General features: G+C 46.9%; 1 protein-coding gene across 1 annotated transcript in view; it reads left to right on the top strand.

Annotated features, from left to right (window-relative positions):
- The window catches only part of SIRPB2 (signal regulatory protein beta 2), a 59,334-nt gene extending 46,730 nt beyond the window's left edge, over positions 1-12,604 (top strand). The window contains exons 2-5 of the mRNA XM_077112260.1: positions 6,686-7,051; positions 8,136-8,471; positions 9,015-9,080; positions 10,131-12,604. Of these exons, the coding sequence (XP_076968375.1) occupies positions 6,686-7,051; positions 8,136-8,471; positions 9,015-9,080; positions 10,131-10,321 (959 nt within the window). The 3' untranslated portion in view covers positions 10,322-12,604. The remainder of the gene's footprint in view (positions 1-6,685; positions 7,052-8,135; positions 8,472-9,014; positions 9,081-10,130) is intronic.
- The last annotated feature ends 7,214 nt before the right edge of the window (positions 12,605-19,818 follow it).

The raw sequence follows: 19,818 nt of genomic DNA, 5'->3' as shown, positions 1-19,818 counted from the left end.
CCACCAACAGTGGATAAGTGTGCCTCTTTCTCCGCATCCTCTCCAGCACTTGTCATTTTCTGTTTTGTTGATAATGGCCATTCTGGTGGGTGTGAGATGATATCTCATTGTGGTTTTGATTTGCATTTCTCTAATGGCCAGGGACATCGAGCATCTCTTCATGTGCCTCTTGGCCATCCGTATTTCCTCTTCTGAGAGGTGTCTGTTCAAGTCTTTTTCCCATTTTGTAATTGGGTTGGCTGTCTTTTTGTTGTTGAGATGAACAATCTCTTTATAAATTCTGGATACTAGACCTTTATCTGATATATCATTTCCAAATATTGTCTCCCATTGTGAAGGCTGTCTTTCTACTTTCTTGATGAAGTTCTTTGATGCACAAAAGTGTTTAATTTTGAGGAGTTCCCATTTATTTATTTCCTTCTTCAGTGCTCTTGCTTTAGGTTTAAGGTCCATAAAACCGCCTCCAGTTGTAAGATCCATAAGATATCTCCCAACATTTTCCTCTAACTGTTTTATGGTCTTAGACCTAATGTTTAGATCTTTGATCCATTTTGAGTTAACTTTTGTATAGGGTGTGAGAGATGGGTCTTCTTTCATTCTTTTGCATATGGATATCCAGTTCTCTAGGCACCATTTATTGAAGAGACTGCTCTGTCCCAGGTGAGTTGGCTTGACTGCCTTATCAAAGATCAAATGTCCATAGATGAGAGGGTCTATATCTGAGCACTCTATTCGATTCCATTGGTCGATATATCTATCTTTATGCCAATACCATGCTGTTTTGACCACTGTGGCTTCATAATATGCCTTAAAGTCAGGCAGCGCGAGACCTCCAGCTTCGTTTTTTTTCCTCAAGATGTTTTTAGCAATTCGGGGCACCCTGCCCTTCCAGATAAATTTGCTTATTGGTTTTTCTATTTCTGAAAAATAAGTTGTTGGGATTTTGATTGGTATTGCATTGAATCTGTAAATCAATTTAGGTAGGATTGACATCTTAACTATATTTAGTCTTCCAATCCATGAACACGGTATGCCCTTCCATCTATTTAGGTCTTCTGTGATTTCTTTTAGCAGTTTTTTGTAGTTTTCTTTATATAGGTTTTTTGTCTCTTTAGTTAAATTTATTCCTAGGTATTTTATTCTTTTAGTTGCAATTGTGAATGGGATTCGTTTCTTGATTTCCCCCTCAGCTTGTTCCTTACTAGTGTATAGAAATGCTACAGATTTTTGAATGTTGATCTTGTAACCTGCTACTTTGCTGTACTCATTTATTAGCTCTAGTAGTTTTGTTGTGGATTTTTCCGGGTTTTCGACGTATAGTATCATATCGTCTGCAAACAGTGATAGTTTTACTTCTTCCTTTCCAATTTTGATGCCTTGTATTTCTTTTTCTTGTCTAATTGCTCTGGCTAGAACCTCCAACACAATGTTGAATAATAGTGGTGATAGTGGACATCCTTGTCTTGTTCCTGATCTTAGGGGGAAAGTTTTCAATTTTTCCCCATTGAGGATGATATTAGCTGTGGGTTTTTCATATATTCCCTCTATCATTTTAAGGAAGTTCCCTTGTATTCCTATCTTTTGAAGTGTTTTCAACAGGAAAGGATGTTGAATCTTGTCGAATGCCTTCTCTGCATCAATTGAGATGATCATGTGATTTTTCTGCTTTGATTTGTTGATATGGTGTATTACATTAATTGATTTTCTTATGTTGAACCATCCTTGCATACCTGGGATGAATCCTACTTGGTCATGATGTATAATTCTTTTAATGTGTTGTTGGATACGATTTGCTAGAATTTTATTGAGGATTTTTGCATCTGTATTCATTAGAGAGATTGGTCTGTAGTTTTCTTTTTTTGTAATATCTTTGCCTGGTTTTGGTATGAGGGTGATGTTGGCTTCATAGAATGAATTAGGTAGTTTTCCCTCCACTTCGATTTTTTGGAAGAGTTTGAAGAGAATTGGTACTAATTCTTTCTGGAACGTTTGGTAGAATTCACATGTGAAGCCATCTGGTCCTGGACTTTTCTTTTTAGGAAGCTTTTGAATGACTAATTCAATTTCTTTACTTGTGATTGGTTTGTTGAGGTCATCTATGTCTTCTTGAGTCAAAGTTGGTTGTTCATGTCTTTCCAGGAACCCGTCCATTTCCTCTAAATTGTTGTATTTATTAGCGTAAAGTTGTTCATAGTATCCTGTTATTACCTCCTTTATTTCTGTGAGGTCAGTAGTTATGTCTCCTCTTCCATTTCTGATCTTATTTATTTGCATCCTCTCTCTTCTTCTTTTTGTCAATCTTGCTAAGGGCCCATCAATCTTATTGATTTTCTCATAGAACCAACTTCTGGCCTTATTGATTTTCTCTATTGTTTTCATGTTTTCAATTTCATTTATTTGTGCTCTAATCTTTGTTATTTCTTTCCTTTTGCTTGCTTTGGGGTTAGCTTGCTGTTCTTTCTCCGGTTCTTCCAAATGGATAGTTAATTCCTGAATTTTTGCCTTTTCTTCTTTTCTGATATAGGCATTTAGAGCAATAAATTTCCCTCTTAGCACTGCCTTTGCTGCGTCCCATAAGTTTTGATATGTTGTGTTTTCATTTTCATTCGCCTCGAGGTATTTGCTAATTTCTCTTGCAATTTCTTCTTTGACCCAGTCGTTGTTTAGGAGTGTGTTGTTGAGCCTCCACGTATTCGTGAATTTTCTGGCACTCTGCCTATTATTGATTTCCAACATCATTCCTTTATGGTCCGAGAAAGTGTTGTGTAAGATTTCAATCTTTTTAAATTTGTTAAGACTTGCTTTGTGACCCAGCATATGGTCTATCTTTGAGAATGATCCATGAGCACTTGAGAAAAAGGTGTATCCTGCTGTTGTGGGATGTAATGTCCTATAAATGTCTATTAAGTCTAGTTCATTTATAGTGATATTCAGATTCTCTATTTCTTTGTTGATCCTCTGTCTAGATGTTCTGTCCCTTGATGAGAGTGGTGAGTTGAAGTCTCCAACTATTATGGTATATGAGTCTATTTCCCTTTTCAGTGTTTGCAGTATATTCCTCACGTATTTTGGGGCATTCTTATTCGGTGCGTAAATATTTATGATTGTTATGTCTTCTTGTTTAATTGTTCCTTTTATTAGTATATAGTGTCCTTCTTTGTCTCTTTTAACTGTTTTACATTTGAAGTCTAATTTGTTGGATATTAGTATAGCCACTCCTGCTCTTTTCTGGTTGTTATTTGCATGAAATATCTTTTCCCAACCTTTCACTTTCAACCTATGTTTATCTTTGGGTCTAAGATGTGTTTCCTGTAGACAGCATATAGAAGGATCCTGTTTTTTAATCCATTCTGCCAATCTATGTCTTTTGATTGGGGAATTCAGTCCATTGACATTTAGTGTTATTACTGTTTGGATAATATTTTCCTCTAACATTTTGCCTTTTGTATTATATATATCATATCTGATTTTCCTTCTTTCTACACTCTTTTCCATATCTCTCTCTTCTGTCTTTTTGTATCTGACTCTAGTGCTCCCTTTAGTATTTCTTGCAGAGCTGGTCTCTTGGTCACAAATTCTTTCAGTGACTTTTTGTCTGAGAATGTTTTAATTTCTCCCTCATTTTTGAAGGATAATTTTGCTGGATATAGGAGTCTTGGTTGGCAGTTTTTCTCTTTTAGTATTTTAAATATATCATCCCACTGTCTTCTAGCTTCCATGGTTTCTGCTGAGAAATCTACACAAAGTCTTATTGGGTTTCCCTTGTATGTAATGGATTGTTTTTCTCTTGCTGCTTTCAAGATCTTCTCTTTCTCTTTGACCTCTGACATTCTAACTAGTAAGTGTCTTGGAGAACGCCTATTTGGGTCTAATCTCTTTGGGGTGCGCTGCACTTCTTGGATCTGTAATTTTAGGTCTTTCATAAGAGTTGGGAAATTTTCAGTGAAAATTTCTTCCATTAGTTTTTCTCCTCCTTTTCCCTTCTCTTCTCCTTCTGGGACACCCACAACACGTATATTTGTGCGGTTCATATTGTCCTTGAGTTCCCTGATACCCTGTTCAAATTTTTCCATTCTTTTCCCGATAGTTTCTGTTTCTTTTTGGGATTCAGATGTTCCATCCTCCAAATCACTAATTCTATCTTCTGTCTCTTTAAATCTATCATTGTAGCTATCCATTATTTTTTCTATGTTTGCTACTTTATCCTTCACTTCCATAAGTTCTGCGATTTGTTTTTTCAATTTTTCTATTTCTTCTTTATGTTCAGCCCATGTCCTCTTCATGTCCTCCCTCAATTTATCGATTTCATTTTTGAAGAGGTTTTCCATTTCTGTTCGTATATTCAGGATTAGTTGTCTCAGCTCTTGTGTCTCATTTGAGCTATTGGTTTGTTCCTTTGACTGGGCCATATTCTCAATCTTTTGAGCGTGGACAGTTATCTTCTGCTGCTGGCGTCTGGGCATTTATTCAGATTTCTCTTGGTGTTGGACCCAGCAAGGTTGTAATATTTTTCTGTGAAATCTCTGGGTTCTGTTTTTCTTATCCTGCCCAGTAGGTGGCGCTCGTGGCACACGTTTGTCTGCGGGTCCCACCAGTAAAAGGTGCTGTGGGACCTTAAACTTTGGAAAACTCTCGCCGTTCTGGGGGTTCGCTAGCCGAAACGGCTTGAGCCGGCCCGGGGTCCGAACGCAGGGAGGGTTGCTGGTCGCCGCAGCCAGGGAAAGAGCCCGTCCGAATTTCCTAGTCGGCCCTGGGCAACAAGCGTGGCGGGAGGGCGCCAGCGGCAGCGGCCCGCCCGAGAGAGTGCACGTTCCCCGGGAGTCACGGGTTTGGAAGGGGCCTCCCCCACCCGTCTCCGTTCTCCGCGGCCTGGGGGTTTCCGATCCAATTCTCTCAGTTGTTCCGGGGGCTGCGCGTGGTGTGGGCGCCAGCCGTCTTTGTTTCAGGGGACCGCCTCTCCAATTCTCCCAGCCGGCCCGGGAAGGGGGAAGGGAGTAACTCCGGCCGCTTGCCACCCCGCCCGGTAAGGCCCGCGCGCCTCGGCGATCTCACCCGAGCTGCTTCTCTCAGCCAGCCAGCCGTTCCAGGATGGGGTACGCTGTCTTTTTTATCTCTGTTGTGGCTTTGGGCGCTTTCTGTATCGTTTCTACTCCCCTAGTAGGTATCCTGGAGAAGAAACTAAGATCCGCGCGTCTTACTAAGCCGCCATCTTCCAGGAAGTCCTAGATGTTTCTTCTTTAATGTAGGCTATATATTGCCCTCTGAATACTGTTTTCACTGTATCCCATAAGTTTTGGTGTGTGGTATCTTCATTTTCACTCTTCTGAAAGTATTTTGCAATTTAAGTTCTGATTGCTCCTTTGACACTTGGTTATTAAGGAGTGTGATATTTGATTGTCGCATAATTGTGAGTTTCCCAGATTTCTTTCTGTATTTGATTAGTAATTTCATTCCATGATGGTTGGAGAACATGCTTCCTGTGGTTTCAATCCTTTTAAAATCGTTGAGGTTGTTATTTGTCTTCACCGACGTCTGGTCTGTGCTGGAGAATGTTCCATGTGTACTTGGGAAGAGTGTTCTATTTGCTTGGTGTGCTCTACAGATATTAGTTAGTTCTATTGGGTTTATAGTATTGTTCACATCTTCCGTTTCCTTGATGATCTTCTGTTTAAGTACTGTATCCATTATTAAAAGTAAGGTGTTGAAATCATCAACTATCATTGTTCAATTGTCTATTTTTGTCAGTTTTTGCTTCAGGTATTTTGGGGCTTTGTTGTTAAGTCCATATAGTGTTTATAATGCTGTATTTTCTTGATAGAGTGACCCTTTTAATATTATAAAATGTCCTTTTTGTCTCTAGAAGCAATTTTTCTTGAAACCTATCTTGTCTGGTTTTAGTGTAGCCACTCCAGTTCTTTTGATTACTGTATTTTTTCCCATCATTTTACTTCCAACCTCTTTGTCTTTGAGAGTCATGTGAACATTATATAGTTGGATCATTTTTTCTCCTTCTGACAATTTCTACCTTTTTCATCTGCCTTTTTTTTTTGCAAGGGCAGGCACTGAGAATCAAACCCAGGTCTCTGGCATGGCAGGTGAGAACTCGCCCTGCTGAGCCACCATGGCCCACCCTCTGACAATCTCCACCTTTTAATTGGAGAATTTAATCAATTTTAATTTAGTGTCAATACTGATAAGTTTATTTCTGCCATTTTACTATTTGTTTGTATATGTCTTATGTCTTTCTGTTCCTTAATTCCTTCATTTCTGCCTTCTTTCTGTTTAATAGATATTTTCTAGTATGCTATTTTAACTTCTCTGTCAAAAAAGCTTACATATTCATCCAGGTGGGTACCATTTATGGTAGTCATAATTCTTTTGTGTAAACCCATCTTTTCCTTTGGTGCCACTTTATGGCTTTAATGTGTTTTGTGGTGTGCGACTGAGCTTTGAATGTCTGGAAAAAATCTTTCTTTTGTTTTCATTGTCAAAGGGTATAGAATTCTACCTTAATCTGCTCTCTCTGCAGCCAGCCACCTCATCACCTCTTTCTCTTCCCTTTGCAACAGCACAAGTGTCCTAATCGATTGTTCTTGGCTAGATAATGACTCTAGCATGTTCTGCTTGCTTCTTAGGCCTCCAAGTTAATCCTAACCAGTGCAAGTCCCTTCTACCTCTGTTCCAGGAGCCTCTGAACAAACGAATGAGAGTGAATGGCGTGTACTACAACCTGAGGGCCCCATGCTGGTGGCAGAAGGTGAGACACTCCTACTGAGATGTACAGTGGTCAGTTCCTGGACTGACGATATGATAAAATGGGTCAAGGTGAGCCATCAAGGTGAACAGAAAATTTACAACTTCAAACACAGCTCCTTCCCCCGTGTGGTACCTATGATGGAGCGGACATTGGAGCCATTTAATTGGGATTATTCCATCCATATCCACAACGTCACCAGGGAGGATGCTGGAACCTACTACTGTGTGAAGAGTGATGGCTTGAGTAAGCACTCAGAAAAGAAGCTTGGTGAGGGGACCTCAGTCCTGGTGAAGGGTGAGTATGAGACCCTGAAGGACAGAGTATTGTGTTCTGATTTATCTCCCATATCAGCAAGCTTTATCCACAATAATACTGTATAATACAAAATCTCAATGGCATTCAGTAAGCATTTTTATCCCACTCACACATTTATGGGTTGGCTGGGGTGGCTCTCACATGTCCCATTACAGGACACAGCTGGAGAGGCAGCCGCTACACGGGGTATGCTTTTCTCACGGAGATGGCAGAAGCACAAAGAGCAAGCCCAGTCACAGAAGCACATTGCAAGCCTCTATTCACATCATGTCTGCTAAGACCAGTTAGCTAAAACAAGTCATATGGCTAAGTTCAAAGTCAAGGGACAAGAAATGCACTCTGCCCGCCACGAGGCCATGACAAGCAGGTGAATGTACCATCCTACCAGAGGTGAGTAAAGAAGTTAGGACTGATAATTCAATGAACCACACTCCCCAAGTAATCAGTTATAGTATCTATAATTCCACTGGTGGTGATCTGGATGATGAAATCCTGGGCCTATCATTCAATACAAGGTACCTTTTAATCTGGATCTTCAACTCTACTCCATTCAAGTTTTGAACTCATAAAGCAGACAACATCATTCCTACTTTGAGAGTCATCCATGTGATTAAATAAAAGAATGGATGTTTGTGAAATCACCCTGCAAACTGTTGGCTCTCCTTTATACAGGAGAGTATCTGTGTGGAGTTCATTTTAACTCGATGCAAACATTTCAAGAAGCCTTCCCTGACTCCTTCCAAACTGTAAAGGTGCCTCCTCTGTGGTCCTGCAGTGCTCTGGGTTTCCACTGTCAGGGTGCTTTTTTTCACTATCTCCACTCATAGACTGGGAGCTTCTTCAGACCAGGACATTTGTCTGTTTTGCTGAGCATTTTTGTCTCTAGTCCAGAATTGTCGCATAGAAATTCTTTGTTGAATGAATCAGCTAGTAAGTAATGAGGGAATTGAGAGGGATGGGCTGAGTGAAGAAATAAAGGGAAGGGAGGGAGAGATGAAGGAGGAGATGAGTGGATGAAAAAGGAAAAGAGGGAATCCAACAAGGGCTGTCTCTTTGGTTTCAGGAGCTGGGGATCCAGCCCTCTGGATCATCCAACCCCAGGAGTTGGTGTCAGTGACCACTGGAGATGACGTCTTCCTGAACTGCACAGTACTTGGAGATTATTCCCCCGGACCCATCAGGTGGTTCCGGGGGTCTGGTCTGAATCGAGAGGCCATTTACAATTTTGGAGGCCTCTCCCGCCCTAACGTGACAGCGATCCGGACCTCCAACAGCGACTTCAGCATTCTCCTACAATATGTCTCCACTGAGGATACAGGAACCTACTACTGTGTAAAGTTTCTGTGGAGATTCAACAGACAACATCTGTCTGGCCAAGGTACCAGGCTGAGAGTGAAAGGTGAGAATGAAACACTGGTGGGCTGGGAGGTATAAAGAGGGGTGATCCACGAGGAACTTTTCACCATTTTCCAAGCAAGCCAGCTCTTCTTAGCTTTCCTACCTTTATATAAGCTGCTCCCTTTGCCTGGAATGCTTTCTCCTTTTCTCTGGAGAACTTCTACTCATCCTTCAAGACCCAGTGCAAATGGCCCTTCCTCTGTGAAGCCTTTCCCTCTTCCCCGAGATAGTTTCTCCTCATTCTGGACTCCCATAGCATTTCCTATAGACCACAGACAATTCAACAAACATCTATCAAGTGCCTGTTGTATGTCCAGCACTGTGCTAGGTGCTAGGGACATTGAGATGAATCAGACATTGTCCCTACCACAGAGGTGCTCAAGGACTGGGTCTAAATAGTCCTTCATAGTTAGGGGTTTTCCTGAGTCCCCACCCCATTAGAAACTGGCAGCCTCATTTCAGCGACCCCAGCTTCTGTCACAGGGGGTGAGGAAGAGGCAGGAGGGAAAGAAAAAGGTGCCAAAAAGCCTCTCTCCCCTTGCAGCAAAATCCAGCTCTTCCCAAGAGGGAGAATTTCCTGATGCTTCTCCAACCAGGAGCTCTCCGTCAGGTGAGTGTACCTACTTCCAGTGGAGTTAACTAGTCTCAGAGGCAACGTGGGAATCGCAGATGGCTTGGCCATGGGAAGGAAACAATCCCAGACTTCTAGAGCACATCTGCCACCAAGGGAAGTTCCCATGACTCCATCTCAATGGCAGGACCAGCGGTCCATAGAACCATGTTAAAGCTAAATCAAAGAAAGGGCTTTCTAATAGCCAGGACTGTCTGTTCGGTGGACAGTCCTTCATGAGAAGTAGGGAATTCCCCACCATTCATGCATAACTGTATGGAAGAACATGGCTGTGTAGCCAGGCCTGGATTGATCCCCCCTTTCTAGCTGTGTGACCATGGGCAAGTTGCCCAGGTCCTTTGCTGTCTGATGTTCTGCTCTATGAAATGGGGGTGGGAATGGGGGTGAGATCAGAGAGCCTGACTCATTGGTTCTGTGTGATTCCAATGAGAACATGCATGCACCAGGTGCCCAGAACTGCACCTGGCCCATCACGTGTTAACAATCAAGAGCACTCAGTGATGGAACTTTTGGGTCAAGACAGATTAGCTTCCCTAATGCTTGGCCCTGTCCCTGCCATTCCTGGGAGCTTATGCACTGGGGTCTAATCACTTCTTTAACAGGTCTGACCTTAAGCAAAGCCCCTCGCTACTCTGGGCCTGTCTCATCTATAAAAATGGAACCATTGTCCTCCTTTGCAGGATTGGGGTGAGGACTAAATCAGGCAGTTAGGAAGTGCTTAGCTTAGGGCCTGGGACTGAGGAGCCAAGTAAATAATAAATGAAAGCCATGTCTTTTATTATTATCATAGAGCAGGGATGCAGTCAAGATGATGACAAGTACAAGTGGGATACTGTACAAGGGCTCTTTGAGCCTGGGCAAAAGGGAGGGAGGTCTTTGATCTCCTCCCCCAATCTAGAAAGGATGCAGCCCCAGTGGTTACTCAGCAGCTGGACCCAACCCTGTCCACAGAGCACCAACAAGGGTGCCAAGTGTGGGTTCTGGCCTTCTCACGGGGGACCTGCCAAAGCCTTGCCCTGTGTCCCCCAGGCCTTCTGTCCATACTCGGATTTGTGATCCTGGGTCTGAAGGCAGTGTGCCTGTCTGCACTCCTGATGCTCCTGGCTGCCGCAAGAAGAGCTGGCAAGAAAACTGCAAGACCCCAGACCCAGGAGAACCATGAGAATCACAGCACGGGGCAACTGTCAGGACCGAGGGGTCAGCCCTGGAGTGGGGATTGAGAAGGAGCCAGGGCTGCTCAACCATTTCTTTGCCTCCAATCCTCAGCCTCCAGATGCCCCCAAGTCTCGTGATAAACTTTTGGACTTGGTTTAAATTCACCAGGTGAAACTCCCCATTTGCACTGTTCGTCCCTCTGAGATGTCCAGCCCTCCTTGTGTGCCAAGGCCTCACACAGGTCTCTGCTCAATGCCCTTGCTCCTGCTACAGCCCCTTCTAAAGTGGCCTCCTCCTTTCCCCTTCTCTCCAAATCTCCCTGTCCTTCAAGACCCTGCTCAGAGTCCTCTCCCTGGAGCTCACCCAGCCAGATCACCCATGCCCTCCATTTATACTCTTCTCCTTCCTCCCTTTCCTAGGTAATATCCAAGCATAAGAACGACAGGGCATGCAGGGCTCCCTGGTATTGAGAACTGGGATGCTTGATCTCACTGCTCCAAAACCAGGGCCATGATCCAGACAGCAAAATGACAGAGAGTGAAGGGAGCCTGACTCCCCTCGAAGGGCGTAGCAGGAATTTGCCCACCTCACCTCTCATTGGCTAGAATGTGATCACGGGGTCATGCCTAGGGGCAAGGAAGGCCGGGAAATGTCAGTCTTCATTCTGGCCATCACAGGCCCAGTTGAATTTTTTCCCTAGAGAACCAGTAGGTGCATAGTAAGGAGCGAGGGCAGCCTCTTGCTTGCCACATGCAACACCTGAGTTCAATTCCCGGCTGAAGTGGCACCTCTTCGCTCCACTCCCCCCCACTGGGTCAGCACAAGGTAGGCAGTTTTGTTCTCAACCAGAGGTGATTTTGCCACCCACGGGACATTTGGCCCTGTCTGAAGGTATTTGGCGCTGTCACAACTTGGAGGGTACAACGACATCTAGTGGGAGGAGGCCAGGGATGCTGCTAAATATCCTACAATGCACAGGGCAGCCCGAACAGGACCTTTTGGTCCAAAGTGTCAAAAGTGTTGAGCTGGACGAGCCCCATGTGGAGGCAAGTGTACGCGGCCCGGAGTCAGGCACTCCTGCCTCCCAGTCCCGATCCCAACCCTCTCTGCTCCCTCCTGGGGAGCCCTTAGCTAAGTCTCTCCTAGGCCCGTCACTGTGGACATCTCTGCACTGCGTAAGAACCAATTCCACTCACAGTGACCGGAGACCTACTGTGTGCTCTGTGCTCTGTGCCCACTGGTGGCGTGGCAATGATACTCCACCTCCCTCCTTCCATGTCAACATTCATTAGCACCTACTAGCTGGGGAGGGGGATTAACCTGGGTGTTTGGGGTCGAAACAAGCAGGAAACCAATTTGGAAAACAAACAAACCAACAAATCCAGATGGGACATTAATTTAGTTCAAGAATTGAAGAAATCATTGAATCAGAAAGTGCAGGGATTGGGGGCTGAACAGTGGCCCCCCAAAAGATATCCACATCCTCATCCCTGGTTGCTCATCCCTGGGACCTATAAATCATCACTTATACGGCCAAAAGTAAAAGGACTTTTCAGATGGGATTAAAGGATGTATCTTAAAATGGTGAGGTTATCCAGGTGACCCCAATGTAATCACAAGTGTCCTTGTAAGAGGGAGGCAGAGGGAGTGTTGACACAGAAGAGGAGAAGGCTGGTGGGGCCACAGAGGCAGAGATTGGAGGGGCCCATGGAGCTGGGCCTTGGAAATAACTGGAGCTGGGGACTGACAGACAGCTGCTGTCCCTGACGGGGTTTCATGCTCTGTCCCCGCAAACCTCCTCACGCTACAAGGCCCTTGTGACGTGCCCTTGCCATCCCATCGGACCTCATCTCCCACTACCACCCTATGCTGACTCTGCTCCAGCACCCGCCTGAGCTGTGAGCACACCAAGCCCCGAATTCATTCAAAGCTCTGTTGGATTGTTGCTTTCGAGAGGCCTCTTGGAGCACTCCACTAGCAGGGGCACCTCTTCACTCTCGTTTCCCTTCTGCGCCTTAAATTCTCTTCATAGCACTTACTGCTATTGCGTGTGTGTGTGTGCAAGTGTGAGAGAGTGTGTGAGTGTGTGGGTGGGTATGTGTTTCTTTCCTTGGTGATTATTGCTTTTCCCCACTAGAATTCTTCCCCAGAAGGAAGAAACCTGACTTTTCACCATTGTAGCTCTTTTCATTCAATCAACAAAAAGTGGTCGAGGCATGACTGCCAGGCCCTATTCAGTGTGCTGAAAATAAAACAGAAGTCTGCTGTCTCGGAGCTTGCCTTCTACTGGTGAAAACAACGAGCAAGTAAATACAGATATGTAATATGCTACATGGTGATAAGTGCTGTGAGGGTAATACAGCAGGGTGAGTGGGAGGGAGGGTGCCACACCAGTGGGGGAGGTGTGCTATTTTATTTAAAGTGGTCGGAGGAGTCCTCACTGATAAAGTGGCACTGACCTGAAGGAAGTGAGGGCGTGCACCCTGCAGATATCTGGGACAAGAGCTTAAAGGGCAGAAGAACAGCAAGTGCAAAGGTCCTGAGGCAGGAATGTGCATGGCATGGCGCAGGGATGGGAAGCACCATGCAGAGTGCTTAGCACATATTAGACACCTTCTAAACACCTGAGGGGGGTTGTTCTGGTTTGCTAGCTGCTAGAATGCAATATACCAGAAACGGAATGGCTTTTAACCTTGTTAATAATAATTCTTATTAATAAGAATTTAGTAAGTTGCTAGTTTACAGTTCTAAGGCCGAGAAAATGTCCCAATTAAAACAAGTCCATAGAAATGTCCAATCTAAGGCATCCATCCAGGAAAAGATACCTTGGTTCAAGAAGGCCGACGAAGTTCAGTGTTTTTGTCTTAAGTGAGAAGGCACATGGCAAACACAGTCAGGGCTTCTCTCTCAGCTGGAAGGGCCCATGGCGAGCACGGCGTCATCTGCTAGCTTTCTCTCCTGGCTTCTGGTTTCATGAAGCTCCCTGGGAGGCATTTTCCTTCTTCATTTCCAAAGGTCGCTGGCTCGTGGACTCTCTGCTTCGTGGTGCTGCAGCATTCTCTGCTCTCTCTGAATCTCCTTCATTCTCCAAAATGTTTCCTCTTTTACAGAAACTTATCAAGACCCACCCAAATGGGTGGAGACATGTCATCACCTAATCCAGCTTAACAACCACTCTTGATTAAATCACATCTCCAGGGAGATGATGTGATTACAGTTTCAAACATATAGTATTGAATAGGGATTATTCTGCCTTTATGAAATGGGATTTAGATTAAAACATGGCTTTTCTAGGGGACATACATCCTTTCAGACCAGCACAGGGGTACACAGTAGAGGTGAAGTTCAGGGTCTTGGAAATCTGAATGCATGGATCCAGATACCAGTTCCCCTACTTAACTCTCAGGTAAGTTTCTTTCCCTCTGTGTGTCTTGGTTTCCTTATCTGTAAACTGCTGACAACATTGGTACCTCCCTTATTTGGTAGTTTTGGGGATAAAATGCATTGATGCATGTAAAGCAGACACGACACTTGGGGAGCACCAAATAATTGTTATTATGGGGTGACTGAATAAACTTCAGGGCTCTGCTCAGCATGGCAAAGAGTGTGGCAGCCCACAACGCCAGGAGCCCTTGTCTTGTGGCTTCAGCAGCCACAGGGCCCTGACCCTCCTTCTCAGATTCAGTTGGAAAAATCCTAGGGAAAGGTACTGATTAGCCCAGTTCAGGTCTTGGGACTGGGATGGCAGATGATCTTATGGGACATGGTGATGGGCTGAGGGGTGGGGCAAGCAGTCCCAAAAGAATTGGTAGCGATGTCGGCAAATCAAGCAAAAGATGGGTCAATCAGGGCACGAGCTGGACCCAGTCTGCTACTTGGTGGACTGAAAGGGAGTAAGCCAGAATCCAAGGAGCTCTTCCAGCTTGGTTCCTACTCTGGGTCCTGGGCACTGGACAGACAAGATGGACAACCAAAGAAGGGGTGGACCACAGGGGCCTCCAAGGGCTGGCAGGCCTCTCTGGACACACAACGTGCCCTGAGGTCTCAGACAAGTTCTCTGGCTTCACACACAGACACTCCCTGCTTGGGCCTCGGCATCTGAACCGTGGAGGTCCGCGGCTGCACTCCAGCCCTTTCTGAATCAGAGCATCAGTGCCTCTCCTTCCCTTCTGTTTTCTCTTTCCTTGTTGTTCTTTATCTCCTTCCTTCTGCTCCCCTGAGTCTTGTCTCATACACCTCTTCCTCTCTCAAGGAGAGCCCATCAAGGCCATCCCAGGGTCTGGGCTCCATGGTAGTTTCCCTTGAGAGAGCTGGGTCTTTTCACATCACTCCCCTTGGGTCTTAGATGCAGAAATGCCAGAATTGGAGGAAGGGGGGTGGGCAGACCCACTTGAGAGGGGCTTCCTGAATTCTCAGAAACATTGACAGCATCTCTGAGGCCAGGCCTGGTCAAGCATGGGATTGCATGTTTCTAAATGCTGTATAAATGAGACTGCACAGTGACACTTTGCCACACATATTCCCAACCTGACTCTTTTGGCTCAGCATTGATGTGTCCGGGTTGGTTGCCTACAGCTTTCATTCATCCCTTCTTCACAGCTGTATAGTATTCCATTATATCATTATGTTATATGTGTGAATTCTGTTAATGGATGGACATCTATGGGGGTTTAGTTTCTCACTATCACAACAACATATTCATTGTATCATCTGGTGCATGGGAGAGTTTCCCTATGGCATACACCCACAGGTAGAATTGGTAGCTATAAAGGTTTTGTTCCTCTTCAACCCTAGTAAACTTGCAAAGCTATGTTCCAAAGCCATTGTGCCAATATACACCCCCACCAGACATGGGACAATTCCTGTTGTCTCACCTCCTTGCCAATACTTGATATGGGGTAACAGGATATGTCATTGCAGTTTTAATTGGGTCTTACTATGCAATTAAGGATCTTTCCATACACAGGTTGGCAGTACAGATGCTGTATTGTTACTATTGTTAGTTGGTGGGGGCTCTGTACATACAGGAGCCTCTGAAAGGTTGGAATGTCGGTTGAGGAAGCAATAGCTCCCTCCACCTGGCAACTCTTCCTGGGCCACCAAGCTATAGGGGGGTCTATGCTTGGGGGACTGAAGGAGATCAGAGGAGACACTGGCCCTGGGGACACGGAACACCTGCCCACAGTGGGATCACAGTTGTGGAGAGATCACAGAAGAGTACCAAAAGAAGGCTGGCTTGGGGGCAGAGGTAGTGATGGAGGTGTGGCTGGGGCTATGTTGCCTGGAACTAAGAGATGGGGCTGTGGGGCAAGGCTCCGGTGAGAGTGAAGTGTGGCTGAGACTAGGGGTGGAGGTGAGCCTGGGGTGCTGGGGTGAACCTGGAGGTGAGCCTGGGGTGCTGGGGGTGAACCTGGAGGTAAGCCTGGGGTGGTGGGGTGAACCTGGAGGTGAGCCTGGGGTGGTAGGGTGAACCTGGAGGTGAACCTGGGGTGCTGGGGGTGAACCTGGAGGTAAGTCTGGGGTGGTGGGGGTGAACCTGGAGGTGAGCCTGGGGTGGTGGGGTGACCCTGGAGGTGGGCCTGGGGTGCTGGGGGTGAACCTGGAGGTGAGCCTGGGCTGGTGGGAGTGAACCTGGAGATGAACCTGGGGTGGTGGGGGTAAACCAGGAGGTGAGCCTGGGGTGGTGGGAATGAACCTGGAGGTGGGCCTGGGATGGTGGGGGTAAACCAGGAGGTGAGCCTGGGGTGGTGGGAATGAACCTGGAGGTGAGCCTGGGGTGGTGGGAATGAACATGGAGGTGGGCCTGGGATGGTGGGGTGAACCTGGAGGTGAGCCTGGGGTGGTGGGGTGAACCTGGAGGTGAGCCTGGGGTGGTGGGAATGAACCTGGAGGTGAGCCTGGGATGGTGGGGTGAACCTGGAGGTGAGCCTGGGGTGGTGGGGTGAACCTGGAGGTGGGCCTGGGGTGCTGGGGGTGAACCTGGAGGTGAGCCTGGGGTGGTGGGAGTGAACCTGGAGATGAACCTGGGGTGGTGGGGGTAAACCAGGAGGTGAGCCTGGGGTGGTGGGAATGAACCTGGAGGTGAGCCTGGGGTGGTGGGAATGAACATGGAGGTGGGCCTGGGATGGTGGGGGTAAACCAGGAGGTGAGCCTGGGGTGGTGGGAATGAACCTGGAGGTGAGCCTGGGATGGTGGGGTGAACCTGGAGGTGAGCCTGGGGTGGTGGGGTGTACCTGGAGGTGAGCCTGGGGTGGTGGGGTGAACCTGGAGGTGAGCCTGGGGTGCTGGGGGTGAACCTGGAGGTAAGTCTGGGGTGGTGGGGGTGAACCTGGAGGTGAGCCTGGGGTGGTGGGGTGAACCTGGAGGTGAGCCTGGGATGGTGGGAATGAACCTGGAGGTGAGCCTGGGATGGTGGGGTGAACCTGGAGGTGAGCCTGGGGTGGTGGGGTGTACCTGGAGGTGAGCCTGGGGTGGTGGGGTGAACCTGGAGGTGAGCCTGGGGTGCTGGGGGTGAACCTGGAGGTAAGTCTGGGGTGGTGGGGGTGAACCTGGAGGTGAGCCTGGGGTGGTGGGGTGAACCTGGAGGTGAGCCTGGGGTGCTGGGGGTGAACCTGGAGGTAAGTCTGGGGTGGTGGGGGTGAACCTGGAGGTGAGCCTGGGGTGGTGGGAATGAACCTGGAGGTGAGCCTGGGATGGTGGGGTGAACCTGGAAGTGAGCCTGGGATGGTGGGGTGAACCTGGAGGTGAGTCTGGGGTGGTGGGGTGAACCTGGAGGTGAGTCTGGGGTGGTGGGGTGAACCTGGAGGTGAGCCTGAGATGGTGGGGTGAACCTGGAGGTGAGCCTGGGATGGTGGGGTGAACCTGGAGGTGAGCCTGGGATGGTGGGGTAAATCTGGAGGTGGTAATGGTGGTAGAACTTGGAGATGGGGCTTGGTGTGGAGCTGGAGGGGATGAGGTGGGCCTGAAGGTGTGACATCAACCTCAATCACCACCACCTGCCCAGTTTTGGTCTGGGCAGTTAGATAAGTGTTATGGAAAAATAGTTTTAAGTTCACACCCTCATATCTCCTTCTAATCAAATTGTGCCCTAAACTCCTCTAGTCAGATAATCCGAAGCCGCCTCCAGGGGTCACCTCCAGGAACCAGATGTGTGAATTGACCACAGTCCTACCAGCCAAGAAGAGGAGAGTGTTTTAGTTTGCTAAGGCTGCTGGAATGCAATACACCTGATGTGGACTGGCTTTTATAAAGGGGACTTATATAGTTACAAATTTACTAATTTGAGAAGGCACACTGCAACATCTGCTGGGCTTCTCTCCCAGCTGCTGGGTTCAAATGATTTTCTCTGGGGCATTCCTTTTTGCATTTCCAAAAGTCTGGGTTTGACTGTGTTGTGCTGGGCTATATTGAGCTCCTTGGAAGCTGTGCAGAGCTGCTGCTCCGTCTTCTGACTTCTCCTTTGAAGCCTCACTCATTGTGAAAGGATTCCCCTTAGCCAGCCACAGATGTAATCAGGCATAGATGAAATTCACATGTTGATGACTTAAGTCCACAGCAGCAGAACAACTGGGCACCATCACCTGGCCAAGTTGACACCTGAACCCAACTACTACAGAGAGATGAGGTTGTGTGGTATGAAGAGCAGCAGGATGGCCTGGGTTCAAATCAGCTTAGGAGGATGGACTTCCCTATCTGTAAAATAGAGACAATGATAACAGAATTCACTTTATGGGGTTATCATGAGGATGACGTGAGTTAGGCCATTTAAAGTCTTTAATAGCAATGCTCAGGAAGTACTAGCTGTCAGGCAGCTGAAGGGTGGCCCCTGGAGGGTCTGCATCCCCTGACCTAAGAAAGAGCTTTCCCTAGGGACACAAAAACAAAGAAGGGGTGACAGCCAGGTTCATAAACTTCAACACCAGCTTGTTCAAATGTATGCTGAGGCCCAGAGACAGCGAGAGACCAGCGTGCCAGGTTGTGACGGGCCCACACCACGAGACAGGGCAGTGGCTTTGCAGCCATTTCCTGTTCGCAGGTCTGAGGGCCCAGGCCATTTCTGCTCAGAACAGAGGCACCCATTTTATGGAAAACTTGAAGCTGGGTTGCATCCTGTGTTCAGCTCAACAACTTCAGGGCTTAAGTACTTCCCTGTATACTTGTCCTCAGCTGCTGACCTCCACCTGGATGTGCCGATGCTCTACAAATCATTCATTCCTTCCTTCATCAATTCAATAGTCACTATGGCTATTTAATGGCAGTGACTGTGCAGATTACACATAAATAACAATGAGAGCTAACATTTGCTGAGGGATTCCTAAATGCCATTGAATCCTCATGCATCCCTCTAAGGTAGGTAATTTAGAAGTCCCATTTTACAGATCAAGAAATAGAGGCTTAGAGAGCTCATCTGCCCAAGGTCACACAAGCAGTAAGATCTGGGTTTCAACCCCAGGCTATCTGAGCGGAGCCAGTGCCCTGAACCAGAACACAGAATTATGCCAGACATGCATAGCGACTGAGATAGGTGAGGTCCCTGCCCCGGAGATTCCCAACAGGTGGAGGAGGCAAATACTTAAAATGGCATCACAGGGCATGCACAGGGGCGTGCCTACCAGAGCCTGGAGAACTAAGTATACCTCTTTGAGGAGGGAACATCTAAGCTGAGAACTGAAGGATGAGCAGGAACTGGTAAAGGGAAGAGGAGGGGAAGAACTTCCCAGGACCTGTGGACCTGAAAGATAGGAGTGTGTTCAAGAAGGTGCGCTTCAAACAGAGGACTGAAGAAAATGAGGGAGCTTCTTGCCAGTGGTAGAGAGAAAGGTCTTCTAGGCAGAGGGATCAGCATATGCAAAGACCCCGAGGCAAATGCATGTCTACAACTTTCCAGGAACAGCAAAGAAGCCAATGAGGCTAGAGCCAGGAGATGCAATGGGATGTTGGTGCAGATTACATGAGCTGGGCAGGCCATGAGGTTTTGGCTTTTACAAAGAAATGGGAAACCACGAAAGGATGCTGAACAGAGGAATAACATGTTGTTCGAGGTCAGTTTATTTTCTTAGAATGTGAGCAACATGAGGGCAGGGACTTCGTTTTGTTTGCTGCCATATCCCAGCCCTTGAAGAGAACAGAGAGCTTGGGTGGCACAGTAAAGTTTTATTTTTATTTTTATTTTATTTTTTGCATGGGCAGGCACCAGGAATCGAAACCCGGTCTCTGGCATCGCAGGTGAGAACTTAACCTGCTGAGCCACCGTGGCCCGCCCAGCACAGTAAATATTTGATCAAGTAAATGAATGAATAAATTAATGAAATGGGAGGACTGCAGGTGTAATTCTGAAATTGACTTCTTCAGGACTCCTTCATTTCACAGGGTCGTGGAAAAGACTCCCCGCTCCTCCTTCCTCTCTTCTCCCACACCCCCACAACACACCCCGCGCCAACTCCAGCCATTAGGCTGCGTCTACACAACGCGGCCGCCAGAGGGCGTAGAGCGACAGGGTTTCCTGCACGGAAGGTTTTGAGCGGAGCACCGGATGGGCGGGGCCTACGGGCTAACACCTAGC

Source organism: Tamandua tetradactyla, chromosome 1 (assembly GCF_023851605.1).
Source record: "Tamandua tetradactyla isolate mTamTet1 chromosome 1, mTamTet1.pri, whole genome shotgun sequence".
Taxonomy (NCBI): domain Eukaryota; kingdom Metazoa; phylum Chordata; class Mammalia; order Pilosa; family Myrmecophagidae; genus Tamandua; species Tamandua tetradactyla.
Note: the sequence above shows the minus strand (reverse complement) of the source record. Positions and strands in the feature narration are given on the sequence as shown.